General features: G+C 37.5%; 1 protein-coding gene across 3 annotated transcripts in view; it reads left to right on the forward strand.

The window, feature by feature from the left end:
* The window catches only part of ULK4 (unc-51 like kinase 4), a 190,903-nt gene that overhangs the window by 133,835 nt on the left and 39,818 nt on the right, over positions 1–17,250 (forward strand). For all 3 annotated transcript variants that reach the window (XR_014942922.1, XM_085538199.1, XM_015854094.3), the window contains one exon: positions 7,763–7,948. Coding sequence is in view for 2 of the 3 variants with exons in the window: in XM_085538199.1 (XP_085394325.1) it covers positions 7,763–7,948 (186 nt within the window). In the remaining variant the exon portion in view is untranslated. The remainder of the gene's footprint in view (positions 1–7,762; positions 7,949–17,250) is intronic.

The raw sequence follows: 17,250 nt of genomic DNA on the forward strand, positions 1-17,250 counted from the left end.
GACGTGAAGAGATGTAAACGATCCTTTAAAATGAAGTTAGACATAAATTTAAATTACATGAACTCCCTAAAGAACAGAAGATTAGAGGCCAGGATTTACTCAGCCTGTACCACCTGGAAGTCTTTCTTTTAATATAAATTTGTAATTAAAGGACAGGATAATTGTATTCTTAGCAGGTACTGGTTAGATTCTGACTTGCCCTCGTATTTCAGAAGCGTGGCTGCAAATTATCACTAGGTTTTGCTTTGCTCTTTATTTCTACATATTTCAGTATGTTGAAAATACTTGTAAAATGTAAATGTAAATAAAATGTAAAATCTGCTTGTTTAAACATCCATCTCCAGCCTAACTGTGGCCAGCTTCTTGTGTCCTGCTGCTAGCACAGTCAACTGAAGGCAGCACTGAAATTAAGTCTTGTGGATCTCTCAAGATGGTATGTGGTCCCTGCCCCACCAACAGACCTACCTAAGCTTGAGTTCTGTGGCACTACCAACAGTAGTGCTCTGTATTGAACTGCAAGGCTTCATGAACTTTTATTTTGTTCTGAGGCATTTCATTATTTGTGAACTTCATTCCCAGCAGATAAAGTATGTCTTTAGTTCTGAAATAACCATCACTTCAGCTTATTTTTCCTCTAGTTTACTATTCCTACTCTTCTTAACATATTTATAGTTTCTTATGTCACCTTGAATAATTGCTGTCCCTCATTGATATGTATATCCCTCAAGTGGATGATTGTTCCATGCCCCATTGATTTGTCTTTTTATTTATTTATTTTCTTGAAGATGTATTTATCTCTCCTAATAATCCCTCAAAAATCAATGGAGTTAAGCCTGAAAATGTCAAAAACTTGGAATCAATTTCTCCTTCCTGTAATTATGATTTAGTCTATCACATAGGGCATAGGAAAGCAAGTGCAGCAAACTGAGATTGCATGTAAATGAAACTTCAGGGTTGTTAAGAACGTGAAAGAAGAAATAATTACAAATTCTGTCATGCAGAAAACACTGCAGATACAGGGAATTCAATATTTAATCCCATGATCGCTTTGCCATTAATTGATCAATAAGAGGAGAATAAATTGAGCATTTAGTCTTCTGCTTAGCAGCTTCATGTTTAAAAGTTAATTAAACTTAGCTTTTTTTGTCTAACATTTCTCCACTTGAACATAAATCTAATTTGATTATTACACTGAAACTTGCAGTAATTGTGGAACACATAAAGTACCTTCAGCTATTTTTGTGTAGTGGTTATTCTGAAATTTAAATGTTTGCTGACGATTCAAATCACTTCTGTGGATTTTCAGAAACTTTTTTGAACTTCATAATTAAAAAAGGAACAAACTTTTACTTCTGAATATTCATTAGCCAGCCTTATCAGCACAGAGGATGAATAGCATAGGCTTCATTACATGGGCTTCCATAACTCTTAGCATACTGCAATCTTTATGCTGCTAGATTAGAAGGCTCAGATTATAAATAGTAGCTTCCTGTAAACTGAATGAGTTTTTCTGACATCTGGAATGGCTGTATTACCTTACCAGTAACTATAAACTGGAGTTTTGTTTCTCTATAAATTTATCTCCTAGATGTAGGTCCCTAGTCTGAGCCTATCAGTCTGCTGAGAAAGAACTTTTCTCGTCTTCTGGTAATAGGCTTCTGCATTATAGTGTAACTAGTAAAATTTTTAATTGGTTATTATCTTGAGGATGTCTGGGTTTTACTGTTGAATGACAAGTTAATCATGTGCAAACATAAAGAGGACAAATACAGAACCTCTGTGTGCATAGATGAATGCGATGATCTTTTCTATGTCCATTCTTTTTCAGAGTTCCCTTGGCTCTAAGGCTGTGTCTTGTGTCTTTCAGAGAATTTGAAAGATAATTGCCAATGAATAATGAAAATAACTGCAAAATGATAATCTTACAGACTGTGAAGCGTTTCATTTTGCATTTCATGGGAATACAGACAGTTCTGTGGTCGGAGTGGGAAGACATAGGTTTATATTCCATACTGAGTAATGCATTCACAGAATCATCAAATCTTTTGTGTTGGAAGGGACCCTAGTCCTACTCCCCTACAGTGAACAGGAATATGTATAGCTCAATCAGGTGCTCAGAGCCCTGTCCAGTCTGACCTTGAATGTCTCCAGGGATGAGGCATCCACCACCTCTCTGGGCAACTTGTGCCAGTGCCTCACCACCACTGTTGTAAATAACTTTTTTCTTTTATGCAAGTCTAAATTTCCTCTCTTTAATTTGAAGCCATTTCCCCTTGTCCTATCACAACAGACCCTGCTAAGTAGACTGTCCCCTTCTTTCTTACAGCCCCCCTTTAGATCTTGAAAGGCGGCTGTCAGGTCTCCCCAGAGCCTTCTCTTGTCCAGACTGAACAGCCCCAGCTCTCTCAGCCTGTCCTCACAGGGGAGCTGTTCCATCCCTTGGATTGTTTTTGTGGCCCTCCCCTGGGTGCACTCCAACAGGTCCATGTCTCTCCTCCTCTACTGAGAATTCCACATCTGGACACAGTGCTGCAAGTGAGGAACAAAGCAGAGGGGCAGGATCACCTCCCTTGCCCTGCTGGCCACGCTTCTTTGAATGCAGCCCAGGATACAGTCAGATTTCTGGGCTGCAAGAGCGCATTGCCGCCTCATGTCCAGTTTGCCATCCACCAGTACCGCAAGGTCCTTTTCAGCAGCAGCTTAGCGTTACCTGCAAAATTCCTGAGAGTGCACTTGATCTCAGCATCAGTGTAATTGATGAAGATATTAAACAGCACCAGTCCCAGATCTGAGCCCTGAATGACACCACTTGTCACTGATCTCACTCCAGACATTGAGCTATTGGCCACCATTCTAGGTATGATCTTACAACCAGACCATCAAACTGCCCACCTATCAAATCCATATCCTTCCAATTTGGAGAGAAGGATATTATAGGGCGGTGTGTGAAAGGCCTTACTGTAGTACTTATAGATGATATCAGTGGCTCTTTATTCAAATGCAGTTACACCATCATAAAATGGGATTAATTTAGGAAGGGGGACCTGCCCTTGGTGAAACCATCTGATTATCCCATAACACCTCACTGTGATGTTCTTGTGATTGTATTTGAAACGTTGTCCCTGAAATGTATTTGAAGAATTCTCTTCCACAAAGGTATCTTGACCAAATAATCTAAACAACAGAAGAAATAAGCATATATTGTTAAAAGGGCAGAGCTTAAGAATAGGAACTTAGTTTCTCAGCAGTTAGGCTAGATTAATATGAACTGAAAATACACTGTTTTCGAAATTATTTTCCTTGAAGCATAAGGACAAAAATTTTGCCCCAAGCCAAAACATATTGCTTTAATTTTAAACTGTGCATATTTACTAATAAGAACAGTACAGGTAGTGGATTTAATAGTAGTGTTTTGCTTTTACATTTTGTTTGATGATTGTAGAATCATCTCCTCTGTAGTTCCCAACGGTGATTCCTGTACCACACTTTCTGTAATCTCATAAATGATTCAACGAATATCTATCTCTTATTGTAATAAACTCTCTTTGTGTTTAACCTCATTAATGCGCTGAAATAGTGTCCCCTCTGGGCAATCCAGACAGTTTCATTGTAGCTCTAAAATTAGATGCTGTAACAACTCTTAGGGTGTGAAAACTGCCACTTCAGCCAAAAGAATCACACATTTCTTGTAATGGTTTGCAATTCATGAACACACTTCAACTGGGCCCAAAATGAAGGTATTTTTGACAACAAACCACAGAAGAAGAATGTATAATAATAAGAAACCTGCTTTTCAGCCCATTAATCTTTAAGATACAGAGAGCAGGTTCCATTTAGGAATGGAGTTTTACATTATGAGTCTGTTAATATGAGGTTATACATCCAGGCCATAAAAATTATGTAATACGAAATCTTACTTGCACAAAAGTCTTGTCTTGAGGCATTATTTTAAAATTTTGAACTGAAAAAAGAAACAAACAAAAGACACCCAAATCTACAGTTCTGAGTTGTAGAATGGCAAAAAAGGATGACTTCAGTCATTCCTTAATTTATTTTAGGATGCTGAATTTTTTTTCAGGGTGCATGTTAGCCCAAAATATGAACAGCTGCATGGAGAAAGAGTAGTGGTATTTCTGCCTTGCTGAATCTGAAATCCCCTCAAAAATAAAGCAAAAAAAGAAATGAAAGCCAACTAGAGTAAGAGTTAGAACTCCAGTTTCTCATGCATTTCTCCTCCCTTCAGAGAATAAAAACTTAAGCAGATGCTGCCACAAACAAACAAACAAAACTAGAAATGCATTAGACTTATAATATGCTTCCTCATATCAAATTGAATTGTGGTTAGAAAAATGAGGGCATTGTTCCAGCTTATTAAAAGATGGACCAACCATCCATATTCTTTTGTCTGTCATTGTTATTCTAGCTTTTCTGTTCTATTAGGCATGAGATACTATATGCTTGAAAGCTGAATTTTCATTCATTGCTTTACTACCTTTATTTATGATATTTCTGGTCACTGCTTTTGTTAATGCCAACAATTTTCTTCAGATCCTCTGCTCTTTATGACCTTTAACAAAAGTGCTAACACAGACATGCAGTCAGTGTTATGTTTCATGGTACCAGCTTATAACACAGCATCTGCATCGCTACTTGTTACTACAGGAATAGTCTAATGGTAGGACTTATGTGCATGTATGCATAAGCATTTTTCTCTATGTATGTACATTGCTGAAGAGGGTTCCTCTCCATGCTTAATTATTGATGGGCTAGAATGTAGGCTAATGCTTCACAGCCACTCCAGAGTAAATCCTGTCTTTTCTGATCCCAGATTGTTGTCTTTTTTTCTTTCAAAACCTTTGCTGTGTTTTACCCCACGCTTTTCCAGGATGACAGCAACTTGCTCCCTAAACTATAGGTAACACCGAAGCTCAAAGGGTCTCTTGTAAAGCAGAAGAGCCTGAAATACAGCAGAGGATGAAGGATGTTATTAGCATTTGAGACTGAACAGCATTATGCCACAGCTGGCAAACAGTGTGAACCCTAGAGTGATGCCGGTGGCTGGGTTTGGAGGATGGTTGCTGACAGCTTGATAACTTGTAAAGAGCAAGAATGTCTGATGCCAAGACATACTGGAAGGAGAGTTTTAGAGCCTTTCTTTCTCTTGTTTCCTTTTGTGGGGAAAAAGGCCAGCAACAACAGTGGTGAAAGGTTGGGCATGCCAGGAAGAGGCAAGCAAAACCATTTTGTGTTTCTTCATGCAAGGTTCTGTAGGAGCAGTCCTCTGCAAAGACTGTCACCTTTCTTTTCCTCAGTGTGATGTTTAGTGAATATCTCAGACAAAATACCTTGGGAAAAATCTCACTTCTAAGTATGGCTACTGAGATTACAGATTATGCGTGGAATTCTGTGCTTATGGAGCTCAGGAAGCTAACCTACACTGCAGCACCAGGGCAAGGACATTATGTGTGCAGAAGTTCACCATTTATGATTTTAATATTTGTCTTTTTTTTTTTTTTTCCCCTCAATTATTCAATAAACCACACTTGAAAATTGAATATAGTTCATATTCCGTGACTTCAGGAAGTTATTAGTTTACCTGTTTGGACTTACCCAATAACCAGCTGTGAGTTAGAGAGTGCCCCTTTCAAAAGGGGTAAGAGTGATGCATTAAAGCAGTGTAGTTTTCCCTTCATTTATCTAGTCAGATTTTTCTTCAGTGGTGGAGGTAAAAGTAAACTCAAAACCCCTGAGATCAGCAGAATTCTTTTTGGCTTGATAAGGACTGAAGATATAAATAGAGCTATAAAGCTTGTTACTGTTTGTAGTTTTTCACCCTTTTAAGCCTTCTTATTTATGTTGGTGATATTATTATATAATTCTGGATATTGGAAGAGAAGCAATCAAATGTGTATCACCTAGACAGAAATGAAGTGAAAACATACAGCAAAGATGTGAAAGAAACAGCTGCTGTGGTCCTGTCACTTCCATAGCACTAGGTCAAATAGAATGTGATATGTCTTGGGGCTATGTATTCAGAGCTTACATCTCAGTTCAGTCTATTTTAAACAGCCAGTTCTGTGAAGCTAATGGAAAGCAGATTTGAATTTGCATGCAGATCCCTGGGGAACTGCTGTGTGGGTATTTAAGGAGTATTTGTCTGATGATATGTTTCCAGATTATTTAAAGTAACTGTATGGGTTTCCCTTAAAATGAAAAAACTGGGAAAGTCCATACTTCAGATTAAATAAATAATCATTAACTGGAGTCGTTTGAGGATATTATATAAGTGGTTGGACTGATAGTTTCCTTATAATTGTTGGTAAGGGTCGGCTGTAACCATACTGTAGTACATTTGATTAGATCATGTTTTTGGAATTAGGAAAGTGAGTTGGAGTAATAAAATGTTTTCACACTTCCATACTTTATCGATAAGAAAAACAGTGGTATGTTTTGTTCTGTTTACAGACTGTAAGGCCAGAAAAGGCCGCTGTAATCATTTGGCCTACTGTCTTTTATAACACGAGATGTAGGATTTTTAAAAATCATTTTTATTTTAGAAAAAAAGACTATTGTGATATAAAAATTTTCTGTAGTGGAGAGTCTCAGTTCTGAGGAAGTTGTTTCAGTGTCTAATTGCCTTTATTAAAGAAAGAAGGAATAAAAAGAAAATCAAATTATCATCTTACCTCTAATCCGAATTGCTTTAGATAAGGTTTCGAGCCATCGTCTCTTAACAGTCCTTTTCCATGCATAGAAATTAACCTATCCTCAGCCATCTTTTCCTCACACGGAGAAAAAGGATACAATCATTGTGCCCTTCTACCCTCCCTTTGATAGGCTATATAGATTGAGTTCCTTCAGTCTTAAGCAGTTCAGTTTTCCAGTTCAATCTCTCATCCTCTTAACTGTTCCCATGAAATTTCTATAGTTTTTTTTGTGAACAGGGTGCACCACAAGTAGGCATTGGGTTCCTGGTGTTATTCCTCCCGTGCCAAAACCAAGCATAATGTAATCTTTCTGCTTGTGATTTCCAGACTGTTTGTTCAAGAATGATATAAATGGTTTTGATGGTGCTGTCATACTACCAGAAGGTCATTTAAAGATGACTAGCAGCCGTATCTCTGAATGTTTTCCAATATTTTGCTTCCCAAGAGTTCCTCTGTCCCATTGCTAGGATTGCTCCTGTCTAGTCTTAAAGCAATACAGAAAAGCTAGAATTCAGAAAAGAGATCAAAAAAAAGGAAAAAAAAAATTCAATCTTCAAAATACGCCTGCTATTGTGACTTCTTTAAATCCTTTAAATAACAAGATAGCCTGTGCTGTGCCTCAACCAGAAGCTATGAACTTGGCTTAGAAATAATTAAATGAAGTTTTACAGTATGCATTATTCAGAAGACTAGATATCATGACTATAATAATACTTTCTGATCTTACTGCTTCTATTTTAAAGCTAAATATATGATCTGAAAATAACAGAGTTGGGAGCAGCCTTTTGATTGCTTTTACGATGTCGGTATAGATATTGCTATTTGATATCGTTATAATAAAGGCGCAGTTATACTGCTGCTTAAGAGTAGATATAATTTAATTATATTTTCATCACTTTAATACAGCTTAGTTTAATGGAATGTTGAGTCAGTCAACTAGAGATGACTCTTTCCCGCCTCAGTGTTCATGTTAATACCCTTCTGAATTCCCAGTAATACATGATTTTTTTGGGGGGTGTGAAATTGGGATTTGATTTTTGTTTGTTCATTTTTAGCTTCCCAGTGAAGATACTGAAATATTTGAGAATGCTTCACGGTGCTTATCATTGCTGGTTCAGCTGTATGGAGGGGGCAGTCAGGAGAGCATGTCTGCAGAAAACCTGGACAGCTTTGCCGAAGTGCTGAAGTCTAGAAAAGATACACGGCATCGGAAGGTTCTGTTGAGAATTATAAAGAGAATGGTGAGTCCGCTTCTAAACAGTATAAAATTCCATGTCAGTTTTTACTTATCATTTGATATTTGGGAGGGCAGGAAGGGTGGGGGGGTTGTAGTTTTTCTTTCAAAGTAAAAGGAGTATGAAAGAATTTTGAAAACAAAATATATGAAGTTAAATTCAGTCTTTAAGTTTCAGTTGATTTCTCTGTGGAAGAAGATTTCTGTTTTTAAATCCTTTAAAATACTGTTGAGTTTTTCCTATTTCACTTTGCTCCTCAGATCTTGAATTAACTCACATTATTTATATATTTGTTTAGTGCTTCAGCTTCATGAAGTACTGAAACAGTTTTCTGAATACCTTATGGAAGAATTAACTTGGTATCATTAAATAGTTGCTCAAAAGCACAGTTTGATTTCATGGTAAATAAAATGCTATTTTGGGTTTGAAGTTGGTTTGTATCTAGATTGTTCTCACCAAGCTCCCAGTTTTGCTTAGCCCTATATTTCCGTAGAAGAAGCACAAGTATAGTAAACTGAAATTGGAATGACATTTAAAATTCGCAGTTTCTCTCATTCACGTTATCATCCTAAGTATTATTCATCTCCTTTATTTGCTGATGCTCTTCTACAAACAAAAAAAAAGCTAACAAATTTAAGACAATTCCTATTTATTATTTTCCTTCTAGCTTTGCTTCTTATTCTGTGTAATTGCTATGTTGGTTAGAAGAGTTTTGGGTTTTTTTCCAGCTTCTTTTCTGCAATAACAGTTAAGAGGAAGGGGCAAAAAAATGTGAGGAAAGAAATGAGAAGGGAGGTTGTAATACGCAAATCCAGATCATTTCATGTTAGCATAGCTACAGAGTGGTTGCATTTCCCTCCATTTCAAAGGCTGTGATTCAAAAGTTGACTCTGCACACAGGATATTTAACATGGAAACGTCTGTTAACTATCTTAAGAGAACAAAGCCATACTATCACCCTTTGAATACTGGAAGTTCCTATGGTTTTTTCTTCTCTCAGTTGTATACCAGTGATGCTGGTACTCGTTATTTATATCAGGCAGATTTTCTGTAATTACTTTAATGAGATCATAGGATTTCTTTTGAAAGCAAGGTTCACAGATAATATGACAGATTATTTAATAAATCGTACATTATTTCTCTAAACCTTAAAATGCCCTGTTCAGAGAGGATGATTATCTTGTCATAATCACAAAAGACATGGAAATATAATGATATCTATTTAACAAGGATTCAGCCCACATCATCTGTTCATGCTAAATTTTAAAGCCTTGAATGGCATTTTTCAATTTTTTTTTCATAAACTGCTCATACCTGAGCAATATTTTAATAGGAGGATCACTAAATGCATCAGTTTCTAGTCTTGCCAGTCAGTGCTTGTAGAAGGCATCTTTTCAATATGTGATCACGTTAACTTTGGTATTGCTTATGCAAGACAGGGATATTATAAAAAGACATTATTGTTTTTAGATATAGCTGTCTTTATGGTATGTATTTCTGGTAATAGGAAAATGGCATAGCAGTAAGAGCAGCTAGTCTTTGTCTAAGAGTTTCATGTATCTCCAAAAGGCCAGAGGAGATGCATCTCTCAATATCAGAATCTTCAATTTAAAACCACGTCAGAGAAAATCTCAGCGTACAAGACTGTCTAACCTTGATGAAGTAGAAATTTATATTTTAGTGTTGTTTTCACTAATAGAATTTATGAGGTTTTGCCTCCAGTAGGCTTTTTTATGGGGGGCGGGCAAAGCTGATGTTTTGTTTCTAATGTGATCATTTCTCATTTATCAGACTTGTCCAGCAAGTTGACTGCAGAACAAAACAAACTTCTTGCAGCACTTCCTACATTGATTTACAGTTACTTATTAACGCAAGGTACATGAACAGACCCTTTTTGGGTTTTTTACTTTTTGAGAACCTTTTTCTGGTTGTCAGCTAACACCTCCAGATCCTTTTCCTCAGCACAGTTTTGCAGTCAGTCTGCTCTAAGCCAGTGTCACTGCAGGGGATTGTTGTGATCCTAGCACCTAATACTCGACCTTGTTGAATGCCATGCAACTGGACAGGGCCCATTGATCCAGTTTATCCAGATCCCTGTAAAGCCCTTCTACCTTCAAGCAGTTCCTGCCTAACTTGGTGTTGCCTATAAACCACTGAGGGTACACTTGATCCTCTCGTCCTGTTGATTGATAAAAAAGTTAAACAAAATTGGACACCTGAGAAATATCACTACAGACTACAGACCGGCTATCAAACCAAATGTAACTCCATTCACAGCGACCTTTTGGGCCTGACCATCCTGCCAACAAACAGTACACCTGCCCAAGCCGCAAGCAGACATCAGCAGTTTCTTAAAGAGAAGTCTGTGGGAAACAGTACCAAATGTCTTACAGAAGTCCATTTAAACAACATCCACAGCCTTTCCCTCATCCACTAAGTTCAACATTGTAGAAAGAGATCGGGTTAGTCAGGTATGACCTGTTTTTTTGCAAACCGTTGGTGAGCAAGTCCTCTCACCTGATAGTCATGGATGTGCCATGTAATGGCAAATCATGATCATCTGCTCCATGACTTTGCCTGGCACCGAGCACAGACTGGCAGCCTGTGATGCCTCAGGTCCTCCTCCATGCTCTTCTTGTAGATGGACGTTATGTCCTCTGTCTTCCGGTCAGCTGAGACCTCCCTGGTATAGCCAGGACTGCTGATATACTATTGGAAGTGTCTTGGCAATCACTTCTGCCAGCGACTCTGCACCCTTGCGTTGATCCTATTTGGCACCATAGACTGTGGATGCTGAAGAAATGTTCTTATTGTAAAACGAAATAATTAGAATTAAAAGCAGAAAAAAAATGTACTTTCAGCTACCTTTTTAATCTATGTAAGAAGGGATCATTGAAAAGCTTTAAAGAGGCAGCACTGGCCATCTTCTCTATGTTTTTTACAATGAACTCCTAGCTTTCAAAGCTTTTGACACTGTCAAGCCCAGGTTAACCAGTCTTTTTCAGGGATGTTCTCTCACTGGCATTGATACAAAGGACAGAAACTGAATAAAATCACTGAGTCAAAGAAACAGGTGCTTTTTTTTTCCTTCTACCCTTTTGCTAACTCTCCTGGTTTCTTCACCTTAGGTTAGACAATACTGCTATTCAGATAACCATTTTTAGCAAAATCTGTGTAACTGAACAGTGACGTCAGAAGGGTGGTCTTGTTTCATCTTTCAGTTTTGGAAGCCTCTCCTGCTGCCCTTTGTGGAAATCACTGTCTTACCACTGCATTTTTGCTGTGAGAATATAATATATCTTGCTACAGTCCAGTAAATCACCTGCATTAAAGTACTTCTTTGTGAAGTGGGAGAGATTTTCATGGGGGAAGCATATAGCTCAACTTCTGCATACTTTACCCAGAAGATTTTCATTTCTTTTTCCCCACAGGAAGAATGTCTGCCTGCCAGCTCAAATCAACATCTAGGATATAATGTAAAAGCAAGTGTTTATCACCGGAACTTTTTAGAACTAGCGGATGCCTTTTCACTGGGCACATAATCAGTGTGAGATTATGGCTTGATACAGGCAAATAAGATGTTTCATCTTTCAAAACAAGAGGGAAAAAAACTTTTTTTAGATTTTATCTGGCAATAGGGAAAAATCCCTCTGAGAAAAACAAGAATAAGCATCAGGCTCTAACAGGTGGTTCTCCGCTCACTGTGCAGAGTGAACTTCTGTTCTGTGACTTTTTCTTTAAGTACTTGTCAAAAAGTGTATTTGAATTCCACCTAAATCACACTTCTTTTCCTCTGATCTTTTTTCTAGAACCTGATTTTCACTAATTTGCATATCATAACTGTCAAAAAGTAGCTCATCCTTTATTTCTGAGTAACTCAGACATTTAAGAAGTGATCTGTGTGTCAGATGCCCCATGGGGGATATGTAGGAGCATTTCTCAAATTGTATTAGGCTGTGTAGAAAGATGATAAAGCCAGAACTGTGGTACATGCACTTTGACAGAAGCCCATGTATTTGTTAAAAATTGCTATGATAGTGCTCAGACTTAGGCCCTCATTATCTTAATCACTGATTACACATTCTGAGGAAGGATATTTAGAGCTTGAAAAGAGATACAGTATGATGGGGGGGGTAACAACTCTGCAGTCCCTCTGAAAGTTGAATTTCTTAATGGAGTTTTCCTCCTCAGCGCACTTCTGCACATATATCTGTGCAAAGCTTGCCTCAGAGAAAGGAAAGCAAAATCCCAAGGGATTTTCAGTGTCCCTTTTGCGTCTTCAGCTCTGATTGTTCAGTGCCACAAGGAGGTGCTTGTGTTGCAATTCCCAGCGGTCCGCTTTTCCAGTTTATAAAGCTAATGAGCCTGCTGGCACTTCTGCTCTGAGAGCGTACTTCTCACAAATAGCCTCAGCTAACAGGAGAAAAACTTCTTACACATCGTCCTACTAATCTGAATCTTTTAAGAATACCTTTACTTGAACTCTTCACTGACGCGATTTCTATATCATTGCTCTTAGGGTTGATTTTATGACAGAGATCCTTGTTAGACTCTGAATACCACACTCGCTTGTGGGTTACTGATGTGTATTGCTGTAAGTGCACCTGCTGTTGATATATTTTCCTGAAATTATACATCTTCTTACTATCTGCATCATTCTTACAAATAGTTTCTTCCCTTCATTAATACCACTTATTTTCAAGTTGTTAGTAAGCTTACATCTCTTCATTGTAGAACATTTCTGAGTGGCTTCATCTGCAGTAAAAGAACATCCTTGGGTAGGATGAAGCATTTTATTAGACGTAAACAACTGAAGATTCCCCCAAGAAGAAAACACACTTCACGCTTTAGACAGGATGAGTTTCTCACCATGTTCTGAAGAAGACAGATGGTAAGGCTAATGCCACTTCATTTCTTTATTCCTTTTCTTCTGACTTGAGAGGCTCCCCCTGTTTACAAACCCCTCACAGGCCTTCATGTAATAAGTATGGACTGATTTTAATGAAATTTGAGTGCATTTCCAGAGATTGCAGATAGGGAAGCCATTTGTGCAGTGCTGTTGCTTGGTAACCTTAAACCATCCTGTTTGTAGTCTCTGCCATAAAGCAATGGAGGTGGACTGCTTGCCTTCCTGCATGCCACCCCTTCCCAGGTTTGTCCAGTGGGCCAATGGGCAATGAGGGAAGTTTGCTTCCACTTCCTGCCCTCTTGGCTTTAACATAGTAGCAAAACAGGGTTGCTTGGTGAATTTTGGGTATGTTGACTGAAATAAAATGTAATGAAACTTCTTAAAAAGAAACCCCATAACTCCAACATGGAGATTTGGAAATTGGAACAACTGATCTGGGCCATTGCTTGCCCTTTGATCAAGAAGTAGTACATGGTGTTTACAGCTAAAATGTATTACAGCAGTTATTACTAGGCCTACACATCAATTCAATCAGTAATTTAACCATGATCTAAATAGAAGTAGTATGATTTGAACAAATCTAGCATTTGGCAGGCTGACTTCCCTATTGTGGCACAGCCCCTTTGCTGTATTTTATTGTTTACTGCACAGTGAATAGAGCTCATAATTTATCATCTTATCTGAGTCATTTGGTGTTTTAATTTTTAATAGGAAAGTCACTTTGGCCTTGTCTTGAAGTTTGTGTTTGATTGGATTCCATGAGTATGTTCTATTATAACCTGTGGTAAAATCAGAAAATTAAGTGGTGATGCATAAAGTTGGATGATTAACGTGTTTCTAAAATGCAACTGATCCAGCATTTTTGGAGGCATGTAGGAGTTTGAACAGCATAGAAAGTTTTGATTAAGGAGATTGTTATTGGGACTTCTACTAGAACTTCTAACCTTTGATATGATATAGATCCCCTTTTTTTTGCAGCTCATGATATGTCTGGAATAGCCATGGTTGTCATAATCCAGAGGTGCTGTTTTGTTTTATACATTTACATGCCTACAATGAGTAATATGCTGTCAGTATTTATACATAACTGTGAAGTGTTTCCTCCATATCAAGGAGAGCACACTACACTTAACTATTGCCATCAAACAGATAAACACCTGCTTTGCTAGCAAATCATATACTGACATTGCCTGCTCCCAACTCAGAAGTTTAAACAGAGGTCTATATTAATGGCTTTCCTTCGTTTGTCCTTAGTGTTTGTTTGATGCTAATATCTTTCTAGTATAAAGCTAGACAAAAACTAGTTTTGATGCTTTTTCTTTGTTGTAGCAGTTTTGTTTAGTACTACTCTCCTACCTGCATAGGCTACTATGATACCTAATGTTTGTAAAATATTTAATGGTCTTCACTTTAGAAATAATAGTTACCAGGAAACATTTTGCTTAAGAGGATCCCACCAACAGTAAGAAAATACAATTAAATTATCAAAAATATTTTCTCAACTGGAATGTTAATACTTTCTGGGGTCTGTTAATGGGAGCATATAAGCAGTAGTTACTGCTATCATTATTATCAGACCTGAATCACTTTACTGCCAGTAGAACAGAGCCTCGTTGTGGTAAACTCAGTGCAAACACAGTGAGAAGTCATTTTTTGCTCCAGAGAGCAATCCAGCTTGCTATCTGTCTTCAAAATAAGCTCAAGAAATTGCCTGACACCAACACTCTCAAACAGGAAATAATTTGACACAAAGATGACCATCATTTATAAAACTTGGGCAATGTTCAGTTCCGTGAAAGCAAGAATGGGAGCGTAACTCATCGCTCCTGACTGCGATGAACTGAAGTATATAGACTGAAGACTGAAGTATATTCGTTTTATTCTGAAGTTAAACCCTTATAGTCACAGCTGTATTTCAAAATTCTTAGTCTTTATTTAGTCTCAATGTGAAGCCATTACCATAAACTAGAACTGAGGAAGTTTTTGGTTGCCTGTGTTGAAGATGGGATAGAAGTATAGAAAGAAAATGGGTTCTTTGTGACTTCCTGAAAAGTTCTATTGTGAAACCTTCCACAGAATCTCCTTTTCTTATTGCACCTATTCACGTAACAAATTTCCCAAGGGTGAAGTATTCCATTGCATTTCAGTATGTAGGTAAAATTTTCACTGTAAGTAAAACTTAACTACCATTTACTGGGAAGAAATCTAGTATAATTAAATTATCTACTGGGAAGCAGTGGTCCTTCTTTAGTCTTCTAAATGACCTAATGCAAGAACAGAGTCAAAGGGCTTGACACATCCTCTTAATTAAACTTCAGCATTTCCATGTTCTTCTTCACACTGCCTCTATCTATTGGCTTATGCATATATTTCAACTTCTGTACCTTAATATGGCATTGGATTTGTCTGGATTCATATTCTCTTCAACTTCCAAGGCTGAAATACAAGTGAGAAGCTTGTGTTTCCAAAAATCATGTCATGAGCAAATCTGCAGGTCACAAGGAGCTTAGTTTAACTGATGTAGTGTATGCATGCAGATAATCAGGGAATACAGTTCAAGTGCTTATGGGGATATTTTGTAGAGGGAGACAGTGCTTGAACATCAAGATTTGAGGATCTGTGGGACTCTGAAGCACGAGTGAGGCACAGGAGATGTAGATTCATAGGGCATTTCAAATATAGGCTGTTGGGGGGAAATGGTAAGTAAAAATATGACACAGATACAACAAAAAGTATGCTAGTCTTGATAAGGAGGCCAAGCAATATGACCATATGAGGTCAAAGGAAGGGAGCGTTTAAGGATTTAGAGCTTATTGGAAAAATCAAAGATGAAAATTATTTTAGAGGCATCAGTCATAATATACATCGATGGAAGAACACAAAGCATTTAACTTCCCTGGATACCCCATGAACCTAGTGGCTGGTTGACATATTCACTAACAGTAAGTGCATGCTTTTCAGTTTCCCCATCAGAGGGCCCATACTCATTTTCTAATCCCTAGCTATAGTAACCATATCTGGGCTTAGTGAACATGATGCTGCACAATTTCAGATAAGTCTGTGATTTATGTAAGTGTTCTCAAACAAGGTTATGCTTAAAAATAGCATTTGTATGCATTGAGATTAGGCTTTCAGTAGATTACTGCCATAATTTGCCCCCCTCCCCAGTCCAAACAGTGATTCAATCTAACATCTTCTGTGATGAAACCTCCGCATTTTAAAGTATGAAGATTCTACTAGTTAAACTTTTATGAAGTGCCCAGTGCTGTCATTTCTTAAAACTATTAAAATGTAATGTTTTCATATGAACATAATTACACATTTATAACAAATGTAATTTCTAGTAATGTGATGTTCTATGGACCGTGAATTACTGTCCTAAATTTCGTACAGCAGATGCTTTCTCTGGGATATAATGCCTGGTTGATGAGTTCACATGATGATAAGAATGTCTCATAATCTGCATTCCAGCTCTACTCTGCTTATACAGCTTGCCTTTTTAGATCCTTCAGGGGGCATTTTGAGAGCAAAGAATTCTCATGAAAAGCAACTGATTACCCATATCCTTTAACATCAATAAGAGTATAACTCTGCCAGAGATAGGTAGTGATCATTTAAAAGATGGATCAGCAGATGCATTAGGTTTTATTATATCAAATAGCTCTGATGATTTGAAGCAATTATTTATTTATTTATTTATTTAAAACAAAAATACTGGTATATGTAATTACAAGAGAGCTGTTGTAGAGCATAACACAGTTATATATTGATGGGTTGAAATGATGTGTTCTGAAGTGCATAATATTGCAGTTTATGGATAGAAATCCGATCCTTATGCTGTAGACCCACAATAATTGTAAAGCATGTATTTTTTACATATTGGAATTGTATCATAACGATATCAGAACCTGCCCCTCCCTGGGCTAAACGAAATGTGCCCTGGGCAGAGCTTCTTCTCATGGTGGACATGGGGAGATATACCATCAGGATGTCCTGGAAAAGCTGTATCATGTACTGCTGGCTTGTGTGCCTGAGCAGAGCAGCTCTGCAGAGCTTCTTGGGAAAGCAGCATCAAATCAGCCTGAAAATATTACCTAGGACCCCTCAACGAGTATGTACATTTTGCTTATTCCCACTGGAGAACAAGCCTACACAAATCATGTCAGAGTTAAAAACAAAAACAAGTTAATCTATTATGATAGAATAATTCCCATAGAAATGAGTATATTAACTCACACTGCTACTTTTCTCTAAAATGCTACTGCTATTTAAATATGGCAAAATGCAATTTTTTAATGTATGTGATTAAAAGGGATAATTGTTTATAAAGAACTGTGCCCCCTTTTCTCATTTTGAACTAATATTGCACTTTATGTATTTGCAATATAAATGGAGTTAT

This window comes from Coturnix japonica, chromosome 2 (genome assembly GCF_054131305.1).
Source record: "Coturnix japonica strain WE chromosome 2, WE-NBRP24, whole genome shotgun sequence".
NCBI lineage: Eukaryota > Metazoa > Chordata > Aves > Galliformes > Phasianidae > Coturnix > Coturnix japonica.